We start from the raw sequence: 17314 nt of genomic DNA on the forward strand, positions 1-17314 counted from the left end.
GGTCTTAGAAAAGAGTAAGAAATTCAAGGTATGAAAGTAAGAAAACGCATTGGAGCAGCGTCCTTACACTTCAAGGGGGGCAATAAAGAAAGAAAGAGAGAAATGAAGGATTCTCACGCATGTGAAGTGTGTGTGGAAAAATCAAACACTATTCATTTAAAACAGGGCTCTCCCACCACTTGCCCAGACATTGCGAGATGTTTGTTTCCATGTAGTTTATGCAAACAGATCAGAATAATTCTGTATACCTAAAGCCTTGAAAATCAACTTAAATTTATGGGTCAAAAGACCTTGTCAACTGCTACAGGAAATGTGAGAAGCATGTTCTGGCAAATATGAAAGTGAATCACTTGATGTGGCCTAATGCTACTTAAGTATCCACCTGCTTGAAAGCGTTGCAATTTTTTTAAAACACTCAAAAAAGGAGACAAACCAATAAAACTCTACAGAATCACTTTTCCACTAACTATTTGTTGGAGATTTTTATTCTTTAGCAACCCTTGGTCAAAAGGCTTTGTCTGAACACTCACAAAGCATTGATGTGGTTTTACTAAGCAGCTATTAGCTAACAATTCACTTTAAGATAATCAAGATGTTTGGTATGAAAACCCATCAATATAAAAGGAAGATGTGCATCTACAGTTAATTGACAAGTTAACAGCAAAAAATGTTTGATCATTAATTCACCTAAATTGCTCTGTTAAAAAAAATACCAAACAAAAACCAAACCAACAAACAAACCACAGATAATTTCCAAACTAAATAACAGGTCAGCTTTGCTGTTATGCTGCTCTTGGCCCAGAGCACACTGGCCCCAGGAAGACACAAACTACAGCAGTCTTATGCCTGAAAAAGCTATGGTGCCTGCTGTTAGTTCTGGGGCTACATAACATTTATACACATGGAACATGGTTTTGAAGTCCTCCCATCATTTTAATAGCAAAAAGGACTCAGATTACATATCTTCCTAAACTAAAGTGAAAGAAAAACTCTGATTCAAATCCTACCAAATACCAGTATGGAACCACAGAAACCTTTCATTTTCCACCTCACATACCAGCCTGCAGCAGTGTGGTTAAAGAACCTTAAGGATCTTATTTCTGATGGTGTTTCACAAGCATTAGCAATTTCAAATGCTGTGTGTGTATGTTCAAGTTTATTCCCAGTCTTCAATTATTATGAAATATATGGACATACTTTCATAATCACTTCTACGAGTCAAAACAGGCTTAGATTCATCAATCAGCCTCTTTATTTATATACCAGTAGATATGTGTAGGAAAGATTATGAAATATCCTACTGCTATGAGATTTACAAAACTTTTACATCCCGGGAATGGGATGTAACAGGGCTACAGTACATGTCAGCCTGTCCTACAAAAATCACACCATCCTAGCAGGAGAAAGCCGACAGGAAAGGGAAAGAGATGTCATACACATTTTCACACTTCGCACACTTACTGGATCAACCTGCCATATAATAACAGTTGTGTCCTTAGATCCTGTTGCTAATTTAGTGCCGTCGTTGGAGAATTTACAGAACCACACTTCATTACAGTGCTCTGTTAGGATCTGCTGGGTATAGCATGGGAACTGTTTCCTGGGAAAACAAAGGGATGCATTTACAGATTAGTAAGAAGCAGTAACAATTTTTAAAGTCAAGCTATTTAAAAAACCCAGTCAAACAGAAACCTTATTTAAGTGCAAGGCCAGACAACTTAGAAAACCCTTCCATTAACAGCTGCTTCAAGTTAAGTACAGAATGAAGTTTCTTATCTGGCAACAAGCTCACACCATTAAGTTATTGTAATTAACCATAAGAACATAGAACTGTTCTTATTTCACCTACATAATTTGTTATTCTTTCATGTAACTTGGAATTAAACTGACCTCATCAGGAGTGTAACAGTTTATTACAATATAATTTTCTATTGTATAGAAAATACTATACTACAGGTCTCTGAACCATAGGTGCAACATTTTTACTCACGGGGGTTTTGTAGGTATTTAACTCACTTAGCTATATCTTGCTAAAAAATGATTCTTACATAGAACTTCCATTTCCTGAATGTGACCTTGCAATAAACCAGATGTTTCTTTGCCTTTGTTTTGTCATTTTTCACCTTTGCAGAGTACCACATAAAATATCTAAGCATAATCAGCAAGATACCATTGAGCTTTCAACTTGAACAGTTCTCCCTTACAAAATCTAAACTATTTCATAAAATGCTGTGTTTATCAAACAATTACATGATAAACTATTGAAGAAGATTCAAACATTCCTCTAGAGCCACTATTTAATATTCTAGTTACACAACAAAAAAAAGCTAACAGTCAAATTATTAAATTAGGTGAGAACTGGAAACAAGTTTTATTTGATTTAAATCTTGCCTACGAGCTCTCAAATAAGAATTTCAGATCTAAGATAAAATAAATGTAGGCTTTTATAGTAGATGTCTTTATTTTGAAGTAATACTTCAAGAAATACAAGTTCATTGTTCAGATGCACTAAGCTAGTCTCTAACCACAAGCATGTTTTCTTCAACTGCAGAGATCCTGAAGTGGTTTCGTCTTCAGCTGAGTTTTTACAGCACCCACAGCAACAGGGCAACACAACTCTGATGGGACACAGTAACACTAAAGGAGTGACTGTGCCCTTGAATGTACAGTTGTATTTATCACTGGAGATAAACTGGCTCAAAAAAAACCAACCAAAAAACAACAAAACCACATCACAACCCACCCACCGAAGGAAATAAAATAAAAAATTTAAAAAGTCAAACAACCCCCCAGTAATTTAAGCAGAAAACTTACTTCCTTCACATTCATGTTTACAATTACAGTTTGGAAGCAGCCAGGCTGACAGACACTTTATCAACTACTTCTTCCCTGAAGCTAGAAAAAGTTCTGCTACACATAGTGCCTGTACCCTCTCAGTCCATTTTCTTTTATTAGAAGAGGCTTCCTAGACTATTCTTCAAGACTATCAAGCAGCAATGAACAACCATACAGTCTCATTTCCTGTCTTATGGTAGAGAAGGATAAAATGTACATCTATATATATATTTGGCTTCTTTGGACATATCTATACTTACTTGTTTATAGAGAAACACAAGTGTGTTCTGCTCCTGCTTTCAGCTGACCAGGAACTGCCTGATTGCCCCTGGAAGAACACTGAACCCAAGGTAAAAAAAGCCCCACCTATGAAAGAAGACTTTGTTTTCCTTGAAGTCTAGAGGGAAGCAGGCAAGCCCTTACACAGAGATGTGCACCTACAGGAGCAGTGTTTCATTATTATTCAGCCATATTGTTATAAAAGAATATTTTTTGCTCTGAGCAGCAACTTGCCCTAGGAGGTGAGGCTGCATCCATAAGTCACATGAAGTACAAGCAGCATGCTGTGTCCCAGGAAAGTCTTTTCAGTAACTTCATTTCAAAATAATACTCTATGGAACAACAGCTCTTCCATCTTAAAGCTTAAGAAAAGCAGCCAAGGTTTTGTAGGCATGAAAAGCAAGCAGGATAATGCTGAAGCACACAGTTTTCATAGTAAGATACCTTTAGGTTCCTAAAAGGGGTGACACACAGTTATTAGGGCTGCTGCAGACACATCCCAATATTGAATTATGCTGCTCACAACCCAGCTGGACCACATGGCTTCCACAGAAAGTCCTCTTCACTTAACTAGTGAAACAGAACTCAGCAAGTTTGACTTCACAGATAGCAAAGCCACATTAAATAACCTGGCTGTAGAAGGAAATAGCAGCAGTCTTGAAACAAGAAACCAGAACCAGTTGTCTTAACAGCTTCTGGTTTTGGTAATTGGATATTAGTGAAGCTCAAAGGTTTATCTTCTTCTTTTTTGAAGTGTTTCATTACAAATTGTTCTGTTCAGCCCAAAACACCTGAATTATGTCATTCACTTACTGAGATAAAGCATCTAATAAAGTTTACTGTTGTTGTATTTACACAAGTTGAAAATTATAGAATAAAACACTAAATAGCTACCTTTTTATTCCCTGTACATACAATGAAAAATGTATTCCTCAACAAAGAAAACAAAAAAAGCAGATGAACAAAAAAACCCCAACACATCCAACTAGGTTGAAGGTTCTCAAAACCAAAAATCATCATCCCCAAGAGCATCAATTCTCTACTAACAAAATCTCTGGCACAATAACATCAAATCCTTCACCTTCACTTCCAGTAGTGCCTCACTCCTATCTTCCCACTCATATCAAGTGAGTTTTATAGTTAAAAATCATTTTGCCTGTTAGTGCAATTCAAGCATGCTTAACCAAAATATTGCCAAATATAAGTCCAAAAGGGATTAGTTCGAACTAAAAAGGGGAGACTTATCAGTGTTCCATCAATCAATTAGCACAGGACTTGAACTGTCTAAGCTATTAGACTACTGTTACTTCTTTCACCTTCATCAAAACTTGGCTTCCACTGTCTAACTCACCTCACTATGCCCAAGCATGGCAGCACGTACAGCACACCACGAACTGGACTCAGACCCCTGCAACAGGCAGATCCCTACAATAGGATGAGGACAGAATGGAAGCCTTTTCTTTTCAAGTGGATTTATGGGTACTTTTTTGGTTGTGGTTCTTGTTGCTGGGGTTTTTTTAACTACAGTAGCCATGAGTATCTATGTATGTATATACATAGCAAATATGCAAGTTTAGGAAGTGCTACTTTAGTGAAAAAAAAGGAACCAACAAAACAAAAACCCAAACTACGGCCAAACTTTTATGTCAGCAAATAGATTCAGGTGGGGGAAATTCAAACCCAGGTTTGTTGCATATAGTATCTTTTCTATCTGGCTCTCTGTAGCCAGGCTTCTGTAAATCAAGCTCTTCACAGTGATCTGGAATGCTCCTTCGGATTTGATTAGCAATATCAAACCTGTTGCACAACAGCCAGTATTACTCATGGACTTGCTTAAAGGTTAAATCTCTTCAAGGTAGTCTGATTTTAAGACTCACTTCTGAAGGAGGAAAGCCACAATACCAGTACATGATAATTTCCAACAGCTCCTAAAATGGGCAACATTCAAATGTCTGCACACACATATACAACTGCTGAAACAACACAATGCAGCAAAATTGTAAGCTAAAAGGCTACTTGAATATATAAAGTGCCAAAAACAGTAATTTTCAAACTTTAATATGGCTACAGCAAAGTACTATGGAAGTCTGCATCTTTAAAAACTGATTCTAAGTAATCCAAGAATGCAAGTGAAAGCAGCTAAGTTCAGAAAATTTCTATAAGCAAGTCTATCAGTTCTTGATTAACTCCCTCAGATGAGCTAACCTTGTAATTCCCCTGAAAGCCCAAGTGTTAGTCTGTTACATGGACAAATATATTAGGATATCCCATACAGCCCTTGTTCCCTTAATCCACCATGTACAGCACAGCAATTTTCCATAAAAGCTACACTGAGTTTTTAGGTCCTTAGCCAAGTTTTGCTGGATGACGAAAAACTACTCAAGTCAGCCTTTTGTTAAAGACAAACCTATTTCATGTCTATTAAGAGTATTGCATTTTGAAGGTCCAGAAGCAGACTTCCATTTTGTCACAAAAAAAAAAGTTATCCAGACAGTCTAAAGAGCCAATATAAAGGTATAAGAGACACTCAATTCTTAGTACCTTACAAATCTGAGAAAATAGTTCTTTATATTATTCATGCTATGTATTATATAACTCAGAAAACTCAATTGCACATTCCTCCTCTGTTTTAAGCTTTGTGTGTAAAAGCACCTGTGTCCACTCTCAAAGTTACAGCTGAAAGTTGAGTTCATAGAAGCATGCTTCAGCATTCTAGTAACCCTGAAGATAGAGTCTGGATAAACAACACATTGCTGATTCTCCAGAGAAAAAGCCTGTGTTTATGAATAGACTGGCTGTCCAAAATGACAAGAAACAAGTGGCTATGGATTAGCGTAGCACTATCTTCTTTTTACATCAATCTGATTAAAATTTTTAAGCTTCAGTCTGATCCCATTACCCCACATCCAGCTACTAAAATCTACCAAATTACTCCCCACCTCTATTGCTCATTTAGCGAGAACTGCTTTTTCCCAGTAAAATCCTGTTAAACCAGCTCAGAACAGTTTTCATGTTTCTGCTAACAATCACATTATTTTAAAAGACCAAGAAAAGATTGCCCATCTCCAAAGTCAGGAAGGTTTCTTACCTACTACAAACGTGATCTATTAGCAGCGAGACAGAATCTAGGTTGCTGTCTAGTTTGGTGTTGTGATATAGGCACCGGTCCCGTTGGAGTTCCACAGCCTGGCGGAGCAGGTTCTGTAAACGCCTCGGAGGAAGCATCACTGACGGGGGCAGGTAGGCTTCAGAGGAGTTAGGAAGGAAAAACAAACAAATGAAGAAAAAAAGACTTATCAAAAGCATGTTACAAGTAAGAGCACACTTTGATTTGAGTGGTTTTAGAAGAGACCTTAGTAAATAATAGCACACAGTTTGTTGAATTTACAGCTATACACCTGGAATTAGAAGCATGAACTTCTGGAAAGCAGAGCTGTATGCAAGGTATTTGTTATTATAGAGTATGTTGTCCTGGCCAACAGGCACCATGTACACAAGCTAACTCAAAACTCAGTATTTAACAAAATCTATAAAGCTGCATAACAACACCACCAGCTGTGTTCCTTTAAGGAATTCTCTATCAGCACTATGAAAATAAAGAACACCATGGGTTTATCAGAGTATTGCAACAGCCACAAGAGAGAGGAGAAGTCATAATTCAGAGCAAAGTATGAGACCACTATCAACCAGTACCAGTATCACTACTGGTTATAGGCCACACTTAGTTTGCACCACTCACCGTGGCTGGCATTTATAACACACACTTACCCCTCCCTAAAGCAGACATTTAATCACCAAGTTATATCACTACTGAATGCAGCAGAGCTAAGAAGTAACAGTTCTTACTACAGTTTATCAGAGAGAGCAAAAGGTTAGGTACAAAAGATCAAAGGGTAAAGGCACCTAAAGGTATCCCCATGAACCAAGAAATACAAAAAAACCAACCAGCCAGCAAACACAGTCACTTCCCTGGGATACGTAAGTTATACTGGATTTAACAGAGGTGAGAAGAAATTCTAAACACTAGAACGTCTTACTCTGGAGTTTGTCCAAAAGTTTTGATCTGGAAGCTGTTCCTTTCCCTTCCCACTCTGCTTTTGCACGCAAGTCTTCTGCATGGCTACACATCAGGTACCTGTTTCAAAAGTGCACATACACCAACAGACCAAGTCTTTTTGGAATCATTCTTTTCACTTTTAAGCATGATATAGATCATAACATTTTTAACAAACTGGGAACAGGTAAGTTAAGCTTGAGACCAACATGAAATAAGGCAGGGAGCTATTTCACACAAACACACATCTTCTGCAAACTGCCCATACAAAAAGAAAACAAAACACAAACAATTTTAGGATGCTAGAAATGTCTTATTTTCATCTAAGGACAAACCAGATTATAATCAATTAAATTTTAAGGTAACTGGCTAATAATTCTCAAGATCAGCTGACCATACATATGAATTATGACCGTACATATGAACATATGACCGTACATATGAATTAATTTGGGTTCTAGTAGTATTAAAGTATATCATCATCAGGTTGTTTTCAAGCATCTGAAACAAAATACTGTCTACTGAACAGAATTCTTTACTCAGCATTTTATCACATCTCAGTACAGCTTATTATTCACCAGGATAGTAGCTTTAATACAGCTTGAGTCTTCACAACATCAGCTATCAAAAGCCACAGAATTCCTTAAAAAACTTTTCTGCAAGTGCTCTCAAAGTCCAAACACTTACCCACTGAGGACATGAATGCGTTCTGTATTATATTTCAGAGGCGTCAGTTCACAGCGTAGAACCTGAAGTGCCTCCAGGACCTTGCCATCCTCCAGGTATTCCAGGTACTTCTGCTGCAGCAGCAAAAACTTCATCCTCTGACATGACAGAAAGCAGCAGTCAGGGGAAAAAGGTTGACTGAAGTTTCAGAAAACGTTTGAGCCTAAACAGAACAGTAGAAACCATTCTACTATGCCCTTCAGAAAGACAGCTCTAAGTAATGTTTCATTTCTCAATTTCTTTTGCTGGCTTTTCAACAACATTGCAGCAATTAAGCTATCCATTAATTCCTTCCCTGCCTGATGGGGCTCCAAGTACGTTCCTATCTCATTCCTCAGATCTCTCCTGCAATTGTTCCCATTTTCACTTGCTTTCTCTTTAGTCATCATCCTTCAAACCCCGCATTATTCAGGTTTTCTAGTGAAACATTCTATCAAGAAAAGGGCCCCAAATCAGCTATTCACATATTTAAGACTGCATGACAGCACATAACACAGGGCAACTCATGAAGTTCTCACACCGCTTACATAGGTGTTGACACGGATTGTTTGCATAGCTGTGTAAGATATAACTGTAACAAACTGACACTGCCTGAGGTTTGCGGCTTTTTTTTTTGTAGTTCCATGTTTACTTGTTTTCCTTGGATGTTGTTTTCAATATTACAGAAAAAAATACTTTCCTAGATATAGGAGTCACTTCAACACTCTGAATTAAGTGCTGTTACTTCATAGTGTTCCTTTCACTTTTACAGTTTTTGGTTGTTTTCTTTAAAAAAAAAAAACAAGCCTGCTATTTTAAACAAATATCTGTCGGTAAAAAAATAAATTAGGCATTAAGTTACTATATTAAAAGTTTTAATAGTAATTTAGTATGAACACACTTTGGTTGTTTCTGGATGAAATCAAGTATCTTGTGTTTGTACACATTCTTTACTGCTACTGGAAATGACAGGTTTAGTCCACAAAATTCACCAGGTTGAAGAGAAAAATTAGGAAAATGTTCATGCTTAGACAAACTGTCAAGACAGACTGGAGATAAAGTGTAGCAAACTACATTTGCTTTTCTAATGAATACACCACCAATTTCCTTTGCTTTCATCAGACCTCAGGCACCTCACTATTTTCATGCTCATATTTGGTCAATGTTTACTTAGTTTCAAACACGCTGCCAGCCTCCTTAAGTAGAGGGATAATCGGGAAGTTTAAGATGTTCCTGTCCTACTAAAGCTCACATCAAAGTTTAAGGTTCACTAGATGTTAAATGCAAAGTTAAAACATAATGCATTTTCATTTCCAGAGACACTCAGTTCTTCAAAAGAATGAAGTTTCCACATACAGTGCTATTAACTTACCACACAGCTTTGTGAAGCATAAAACATGACACAGTAAAGATGATTTATGTTCAAACTTGTCTGTAGTGCTCTGCTGTCCTGTATCTGACAGGCAAACCTGTATTGCACTCCCAATCCAGCTCTTTAGTTTATCTGAATTTGGAATTATTAGACCATTACTGTACAGTTCTTCCAGGTGAGACAACATTTTCGATGTTCTGACATGTGAAAAACCAAATGAAAGATATCCCAATTATTTACAAGCCGAGTGGCTGGCTCCATGCAGCAGGCCAGCAGACCCCACGCTGTTTGCTTATATACCAGCAGCAGGAGGAGTAAGAACTTTGTCCACCAGCTGTGCACATGCTTTCCAGGATACATGGAAATGCCCAGGTAGCAGACACACACTATATTTCACTGCTTTTGGTCACCTCACACTGATGATCACCACCAGATCAAAAACAGACTGGTATTTCCAGTTTGTAATAAAAACTGAAATCCCTCCCTCCCTTCCTTCTCCATCCACTGCATATGATATTTAATTTATATCATATTTCCTACCTTTTCTCCCTCCTTACTTTCAGGACTTGGCACATTAATTTCATTTTGTTAGAGGAAAAAGTAAAAAGAGTAGAAAAACCCTGTAACATGGGTTTTATAATATCAGTCCCAGGAATTCCATGAAAGCATTATAGGAATACTACCACTCAGAATGCTGTTGCCAAAGAGGTGTAATTTCAGTTCTAGGCTAGAAAGTATGGCTTAAAAAAAAAGAGGTCATCAGTGCCATGTGTGACTTAGGCATATTAGAAATATAAAAGCCTCCAGAAAAACAAAGTATTATATGTTTCATGCAGCAATCTACTGTTCCCACAATGGAGAATTAGAATAAGAGATAAGCAACTTGAAAAAGTAACTTATTGATAGCAGAGGGCAGGGACTAAAGTCTTGATGGGGAAATTAAATTGAATTGCTAAGCTATTTTGATAACTGCTCCAAAACTTGCCCTACAGCATACTCAAGCAATGGCATGAATTTCCTTAAGGCAAGAGTCACACTCCAGTAACATTACATTGCAGGTCATTTTTTAACATCGGGGCACTCACAGTCTCCTACTTCTCATTTTTGTGCAATTAGTGACTTTGCTGACAAACAGATTTCTCTCAACTCCTTTACACCCTCGTAATAGTACTTCTAATTTCTTCCAACACTACCTTGTACAAAATTCAAGACCATTTTGGGTACATCATCTCTTTTACAGCCCAACCTCTTCTAGAAGGAAAGAGAACTGTTTAAAATATTGACAACTGTAAAGCAAAAGCACAAACTCCGCTGATTATGTAGCTTATTCTTTCTCCATATTTTTAGTTGCCTTACAGAGAAGGGAAATCAAAATGACCATAATGAAAACCATACCGAAGTAACACAAGTGCCTGGGATTTGTTATCATCTCAGTGTTTGCAAAGGAAATTCAACATCATTACACTCATTACTGCTGAACAACTTAAAATTCAGACACCACCTTTGCTTAGCTTATAGCCAAGATTCCTCACCCTGATGGACCCCTGGAAAAGTCCAATCCAAGTGTCAGCACTACAGTCTGGCTGGTTTTGTTCAGTTATTACTACCTCATCCTGTCTTTCACCTCTACAGAAAGGATGAGGATAAAGTGCATTACTTTGTTGTTTCTACAAGCTATTATTTAAGCATAAATTGAACTTGGATTACCCTGGGGCAAAACTAAGAGTTAAGAGATTTACAGGGTTTTGTTTGCTTGTTTCAATGTATGCACTATTAGCATTTTTCTTTCTTCAAACTACAGCCTCGGATTACTAACATGAATGCTTAGTACTGTACTCCTTCCTTGTCCTAACTGTTGGTAGGAAAGCCCCTTCCAGAATCCTAAATTCTAAGGAAGTCTGGCATGTACCATAACTCATCATCACTGCATAACCAAAGATGAAAACCTCAGCAAATAAAGCTGTGAAAGGAGCAGGACAAACATACTGCCACAGACAAGAAATTGGGCCATTCTGATCATTAACTGTAACCAGCAGTGAATCTTCAGAAGTTTAATGAACAAAATGAAAACTAAACTAAGTTTAGGTCCAGATTTTAGTGTTATTTTCAATCTGCGTATCTTAACAAGCTCCACAACAGTTTTATTAATGTACTAGGAGTCTAAAATCAGTAAACATTGCTGAAACAACTGTTCTTTGAAATTAAATAGGTAACTAAAACACATGGTGAAATTATCAGCAGATGTTTCAAAACAAGCTCAACACAGTAGCTATCTACTTACAGCCAGCAGAACTAAGACCTCAGTTTTCTTTATCCTGTAGTCTTTTACTGTGATAGTTTTATAAAACACTGATGAAAGCACTTAAAAACAATCCAAGACTTAAATGCCCTGATATGTAAAAGGCAGAAAACATTGCGCTCTACAGAATTCAGATTCAACCATACCAAGTCCTGCCACACAGGGAGCAATTAACTCCAGTAGGGAACTACCCTTAATGCTGGCAGCAAGAGGGACACCACGCAGGCAGGTGGAGCAATTGACTCAAATGATAATATTTAACTCCCTTTTTAGATTGTATTGCCTGCTGCAGGCTGTATACCTCTGGAATTATTAAAGAGAACAATTTGAAGGTATTTTCTGGATGACTGTAGAGGAATAATCCCAAAGTTTCTTTCTGGGTGCAATTAAGTACCCAAGACAGATACCATCACATGCTTGAGTAGCCCCAAAGTAAGCAAAACCTCAGGCTGGCTTGAAGTTGGTGTTTTCTAACTGTTACTGAAGGAAAAACATCCTGCTTGATTCAATTATAAAGTTTTCCTACAGATTTTCTATGACAGCTGTGCCATATATACTGGAAAAGTAAACATGACTAATCATACACTGTACAGCACTCAGTTGTGTTAACAGAAATAGAAAACTGTCCTGTGTGCTGCCACACCCCTCCCCCCCATATCAACACACTGCATCAAAGCTTTAAAAATTGACATCAGCCACTTCATATTTAGCATTTTCATCTGTAGAACTTAAAGCACTTTGCAGAAATCAGGAAATTAAACATGAGCAATATTTTTAAAATACATATGCATCTCCCTTTACTGACCACAAAAGCAACTATGTATCCTGGTTATTTTGTCCAGGTCATATTAACTGTAAGGAAAAAAAAAAAACAAAACAACAAAAAACCAACCAACCAAAAACACAAAAAAAACCCAAAACAAAAAAAACCAAAAAAAAAAAAAAAAACCCAAAAAACCCCCACCAAACAAAAACAAACCCACCCAAACCACAAACAAACCAAAAAACACACACCCTACTTAGTTAAATACTCTCTGTGTCATCTAAATTTTTAGGTACCCATTCTTCTTGTATGCACACATTTTTAAAACATCTAGTCACTAAGTGTGAGTCACAAGTCAGGAAACTCAAAAGCCAATTTTCTATTTTTAAAGAGCTACCTGCAGCAGTACCTTGTTTGGACTTTTCCTGATCAAGAGATTTATCACCTTCATTAGCTCTGACTTTACTGCAGTGGGGAATTCCTACAGAGCACAAAGCATCCCTCCTTACCTGTAATGATCTTTCTCTACCTTCCCAGCTGCTGACAGCACTAACACCCACCCAGAGCCTCAACCATGTGCACAAAAGCTGGACAGGGAGGGAGGAGGAGACTCTGTGCACACAATGATACACACACAAGCTCAACTTATCCTTGCAATGCTTACACATGTAAGATATTCAAAGCTGTTACCTGCTTTAAATTATATCAAGTTAATATAAAGGAGATCAACTTTAAAAATAAAACAGTTAATATTGGTTCAGGTAAAGTTCAGTCTAAACCAAGTGTTTTTACTGCACCAAGCTTTATGGAACCAGTTAAGATATCAATATCAGAGAATGCTCTTGGAGTCCTTCAGAACAACAGAAGGAAAACATTCTTTTTTCTCAAATTGAGTTCTCCAAGAAGTACAATGTTGGTAATTCAATTAAACCTCTTGACTCACTAACATGCAAAACATTTTAATACTACAGACAAACTTTGTAACTTCAGAAGACAAAAACATGAGAAATTTGTTTCAAATGACCATTCATATTCCCATATAGCAGTTCCATACTTTCAGGCTGCACAAACTGTTGAAAGCTGCATGCAATATTCTCAACTCCTCCAGGTCTTTGACAAAAGAGAAAGTGAACTACTCGTCTAATTAAGAGGTTCTAAGTTTTGACCAAATTAATACAACCAAATGTAAACTGCTGTCAAGTACCCTGTGATGTTTTGTTAAATATCTGTTTTTCCTACTTCATTTCCTGTTCTCTCTTTCTCTCCCTCCCCCACCAGACAGGAAATTGTCTTGACAACAAATGAATCAGCTAGAAGTGGAACTAAGCAGCCATCAGCTGATTCCTCATTGTTTACAGTCACAGATACTTCAAAAAGCCTTGATACTGTTTGCTTCCTAAGTGACCATAGCTGTTGTAACTTCATCTCATTAAAATAAACATTTAAACACAAGAGAACAAGCTCCTTGAAGAGCCAAGTGATGACTTTCATCCTGAGATCCAAAAACTAAAACAAGAAACACTTTACTCAAAGCAACTGAAATCATAACACATATTGTAGCTGTCAAGTCACAGGATCCACCAACCTTCTATTTCTAGGTTTATCTTTTTTTTTAAAAAAGCCACCAAAGAGAAAAAGCTCTAAATAAAATACCAAACAGCAATACAAATGCATTTGCTCTTTAAAAGCCATCTGGAAAAGCAACAGTATTGTTCATGGTCTATAGCAGCCTCTATATTCTTGTAATGTGCTATTACAATGCCAACTCCACATCAGTATTAGTGCATTTTATTTCTAAACTTCTCTTCCCTCAAGAAAACCTAACTCCTATAAACACAGATTGTGAGAAGTATTTCAAGGTTGAAATTAGTATTCAACATAGGCAGTTTCTACAGAAACTGACCTATTTTAGGACTGTGACAGGATTTATATTTTATCAGTTAGGTATGTTTAACAGAGTTTTAACATTCAGTACACCAAATCTTAGCCTCAATACTTTTGGGCTGCCTATCTCACATTCTACGACAGAATAAAAAAAAGTTCTGGAAAAAAAAAGATTAGTATGACATTTGAGATAGCATGCAAGGAGCTTAAGGTAAACAAAAAAAGAGAAAACAAGAACTATGGATAACCAACTCCATGGTAAAAGATTACACCACTACAATTAGTCCAACTACACAGCTCTGAAAGAGTTCAAGTGTGCCTCTTACCACAATTGCATGCGGAGAATGCACTAAGGCCTTAAGTTCATTCAGGTCGTTCTCAGCCTGCAGAAATCGGCATAAGAGAAAAAAAAGTATATAAGGAAGGATGAATTTTGAATTCTCTCATAGATACTATAAATTTCAACAGTGGTTAATACAGTCCTATAAGCCCTACGTTACCTTATCCCATTCTCCTTCCATGACATGATTGCGGAATTTGGTAGCTGAAGGATGTTCTAAACGACATCCTGACTCTTGCATGAGGAGATCAACAGTCTGGCTGCAGGAGAGATACAGTGTAAAAAAACCCGACCAGTTGCACCCTCACAAATACACCGCCTGCTAGATAACAGTTTACCATACTTTAAAGTAACTTTAATAAAACAAGAATACGGTGACCAGATTCAGATGCTTGTTCAAGAAGATGATCTCAGTTGCCTGAGACATGTAAAAAGCTACCTCTACCTAAAGCAAGCTGTCAAGGAACTTGAAAGCTTTGCTGAAGTACCATGAAGTATGTGACTTACCAGCCACCATAAACAGCCAGCCCTGCACAGAAGATAAACTTCATGAAGGAAGATACAGTCTAGAAAACTGTTAGCTACTGGCTGCCATGCCCTGCCCCCTCCCTACCTCCCCCCCTAAAAGAACAAGGAAAGCTACAACATCTGACACAAACCTAATTTTTCCTTCTTTATCACTTCTTAAAAGACTGGCTCCTTAAAAAAAAATAAACAAACTCAGGAACCTGTAGCCCTCCCCCTTTTATACTAAAAATAGCTTATTTACTGTGGTGTCATTTATGAATAGTCACGAGTTGTCTGCTGCTGTAAACTTGCCTCTTGTGTCAGAGGCAATTTATTTTATGGAATATGTTCTTTATAGCTGACCCATTCTGCAGTGTTCTGAAGACTTCTTTTGTGGCTACATAAGCACTTTGCAGGACTTCTCTACCCTCCTTCCAAAATGATGACATACTGGCTAGCTTTAGCTTTACTCACAAAGCGTTATGATTAAATACTTAAGACTTCCCCTATTCCACTGGGAAATTATTGTCTCTATTCTGATTTTAAGAAAGGGCCAACATTCTCATTTATTGTTTACAAGTAAGATTATTAGCAAAAACACGTGTCCAGCACAAATCTAGAGAGGCCTTCATCATTTAGAGGGCCAAAGGTTTTCAGAGTGAAACCAATCGGCCTGCTTAAGCGGCAGTTCACTTTGTGTCGCTTCCTCCGAGCTGACAAGCCAAATCTTGGAGCTCATCTGCGAAAAGCCGCCCCCCCCCACGCCCAGCTGCGGGCTCCATTATGTTTACCAGATAACTTCTCCCCCACTAACACATTTGTATTGATCTACCCTTATCGGTGTGCAACTCGACTTCCATATTGCCATCCCTGGCAGGGGAAGCTCCTGTCCTGTCGCTTCGCTAGACACCGGCACGGTCTTGGAAAACACAGCTCCGGCTCCATTTTTCCGGGAGCGGGCCTGCCCCACCGCTCTGCCTCGCAGCCGGGCACTGCTCTCCCCTCGCCGGAGACCACCGGGCTGCGACGGGGCAGTTTTGGCCACCAACCCCCCTGCGCTGGGGGTTCCTTCCTCTCCCCTCCTCCCCGCTTCGGGCTGCCCATCCTCCACGGGGACCCCGCGCCGGACCCTCCCCGCGGACGGAGCGGAGGACGGCGGGGCTTGTGTGCGGGGCTGCCCCGGCCCCGGGGGGACCCTCCGGTCAGGGCGCCGCAAGAAACGAAGGAAGGAAGGAGCCTGCCCCCTGCCCTGGCCGCGCTGCCCCTCGCCCACCGCGGCCACTTACTTGAGCCCCAGCCCGTGGAGGTGCTGCCCGATCAGCCGGATCACGTCCTCGTCGGACTGCGAGAGCCGCTTCTTCTTCTTCAGGGCGCTGCCGCCGCCGCCGCCCCCCAGCTCGGCGGCGGCCGGGCCGGGCCCCCCGGCGGCGGGCACCCCGTTGTTGACGCCGAGCCCGCCGGGGCTGCCGCCGCCGGGGCCGCCGCTGTTGGCCGAGGGCAGCAGCCCGTTGGCGTGGGCCAGCTGGTCACCGGCGGCAGTGCCCGCCGAGGCCTCGCCGTTCTGGGCGCCCAGGCAGCCCAGCTCCGGGCCCTGCGGCGGCTGCTGCTGCTGCTGCTGGCCCCCTCCCGCCCCGTTGGCCTGCATGGCGCTGCTGGCGATGCCGCCGCTGCTGCTGCTGCCTCTGAGCGGGGCGGCGGCGGGGGCGAGCCCGGCGGGCACCGAGGGGGACTGGGACGAGGTGAGGCCTGCTCTGCCCGCGGAAGCCCCGGGCTCTCCTGCTCCCTCCGCCGCCGCCGGGGAGGCCCGGGCTTTCTTCCGCGGGGGCGGGGAGGCTCCGCCGGTGTCCGAGTCGGAGGAGGAGGAAGCGGAGGCCAGAGTTTCCTCGCCGAGAGCGGCCGTGGTGGGAAGCCGGGGGGGCGAGAAAGGGGAGGCGGCGGGGGCGAGGGGAGGCGGAGCGGGGCCCTGCGCCCGCCGGGGGTCCCGGAGGCAGCGCCGCCGCCCGCTCGGGGCTCCCTCTGGCGATGGCGGCCGCCGCTGCCCTGAGCCCCCGCCCGGCAGCCCCAGGCGCCCGGCCCGCTCCGCTCGCTACCCGCTGGGTTTGTCTCCTCTCAGCCCAGCTGCACCTAATGGAGTCCGGGCCGGGACGTCACAGGAAATTCCTGCACTGCCCCCTACACACACTTCCGCCGCCCGGGGCCGCCGTGGGCACGGCCCCACGGCTGCCGGGGGGCGGCGGCGGGGCGGCCCCCGGCGGGGACGGGACGCCCCAACGGCA

At 40.8% G+C, this 17314-nt stretch overlaps 1 protein-coding gene across 1 annotated transcript in view; it reads right to left on the reverse strand.

Annotated features, from left to right (window-relative positions):
• Window positions 1-17105, reverse strand: part of WDR26 (WD repeat domain 26) — a 31586-nt gene extending 14481 nt beyond the window's left edge. The window contains exons 1-7 of the mRNA XM_053939702.1: window positions 16325-17105; window positions 14692-14791; window positions 14518-14574; window positions 7856-7992; window positions 7152-7249; window positions 6203-6359; window positions 1462-1600 (exon numbers count right to left, since the gene is read on the reverse strand). Of these exons, the coding sequence (XP_053795677.1) occupies window positions 1462-1600; window positions 6203-6359; window positions 7152-7249; window positions 7856-7992; window positions 14518-14574; window positions 14692-14791; window positions 16325-16683 (1047 nt within the window). The 5' untranslated portion in view covers window positions 16684-17105. The remainder of the gene's footprint in view (window positions 1-1461; window positions 1601-6202; window positions 6360-7151; window positions 7250-7855; window positions 7993-14517; window positions 14575-14691; window positions 14792-16324) is intronic.
• Window positions 17106-17314: the final 209 nt, after the last annotated feature.

The sequence above is a fragment of the Vidua chalybeata genome, chromosome 3 (assembly GCF_026979565.1).
Source record: "Vidua chalybeata isolate OUT-0048 chromosome 3, bVidCha1 merged haplotype, whole genome shotgun sequence".
Classification (NCBI taxonomy): domain Eukaryota; kingdom Metazoa; phylum Chordata; class Aves; order Passeriformes; family Viduidae; genus Vidua; species Vidua chalybeata.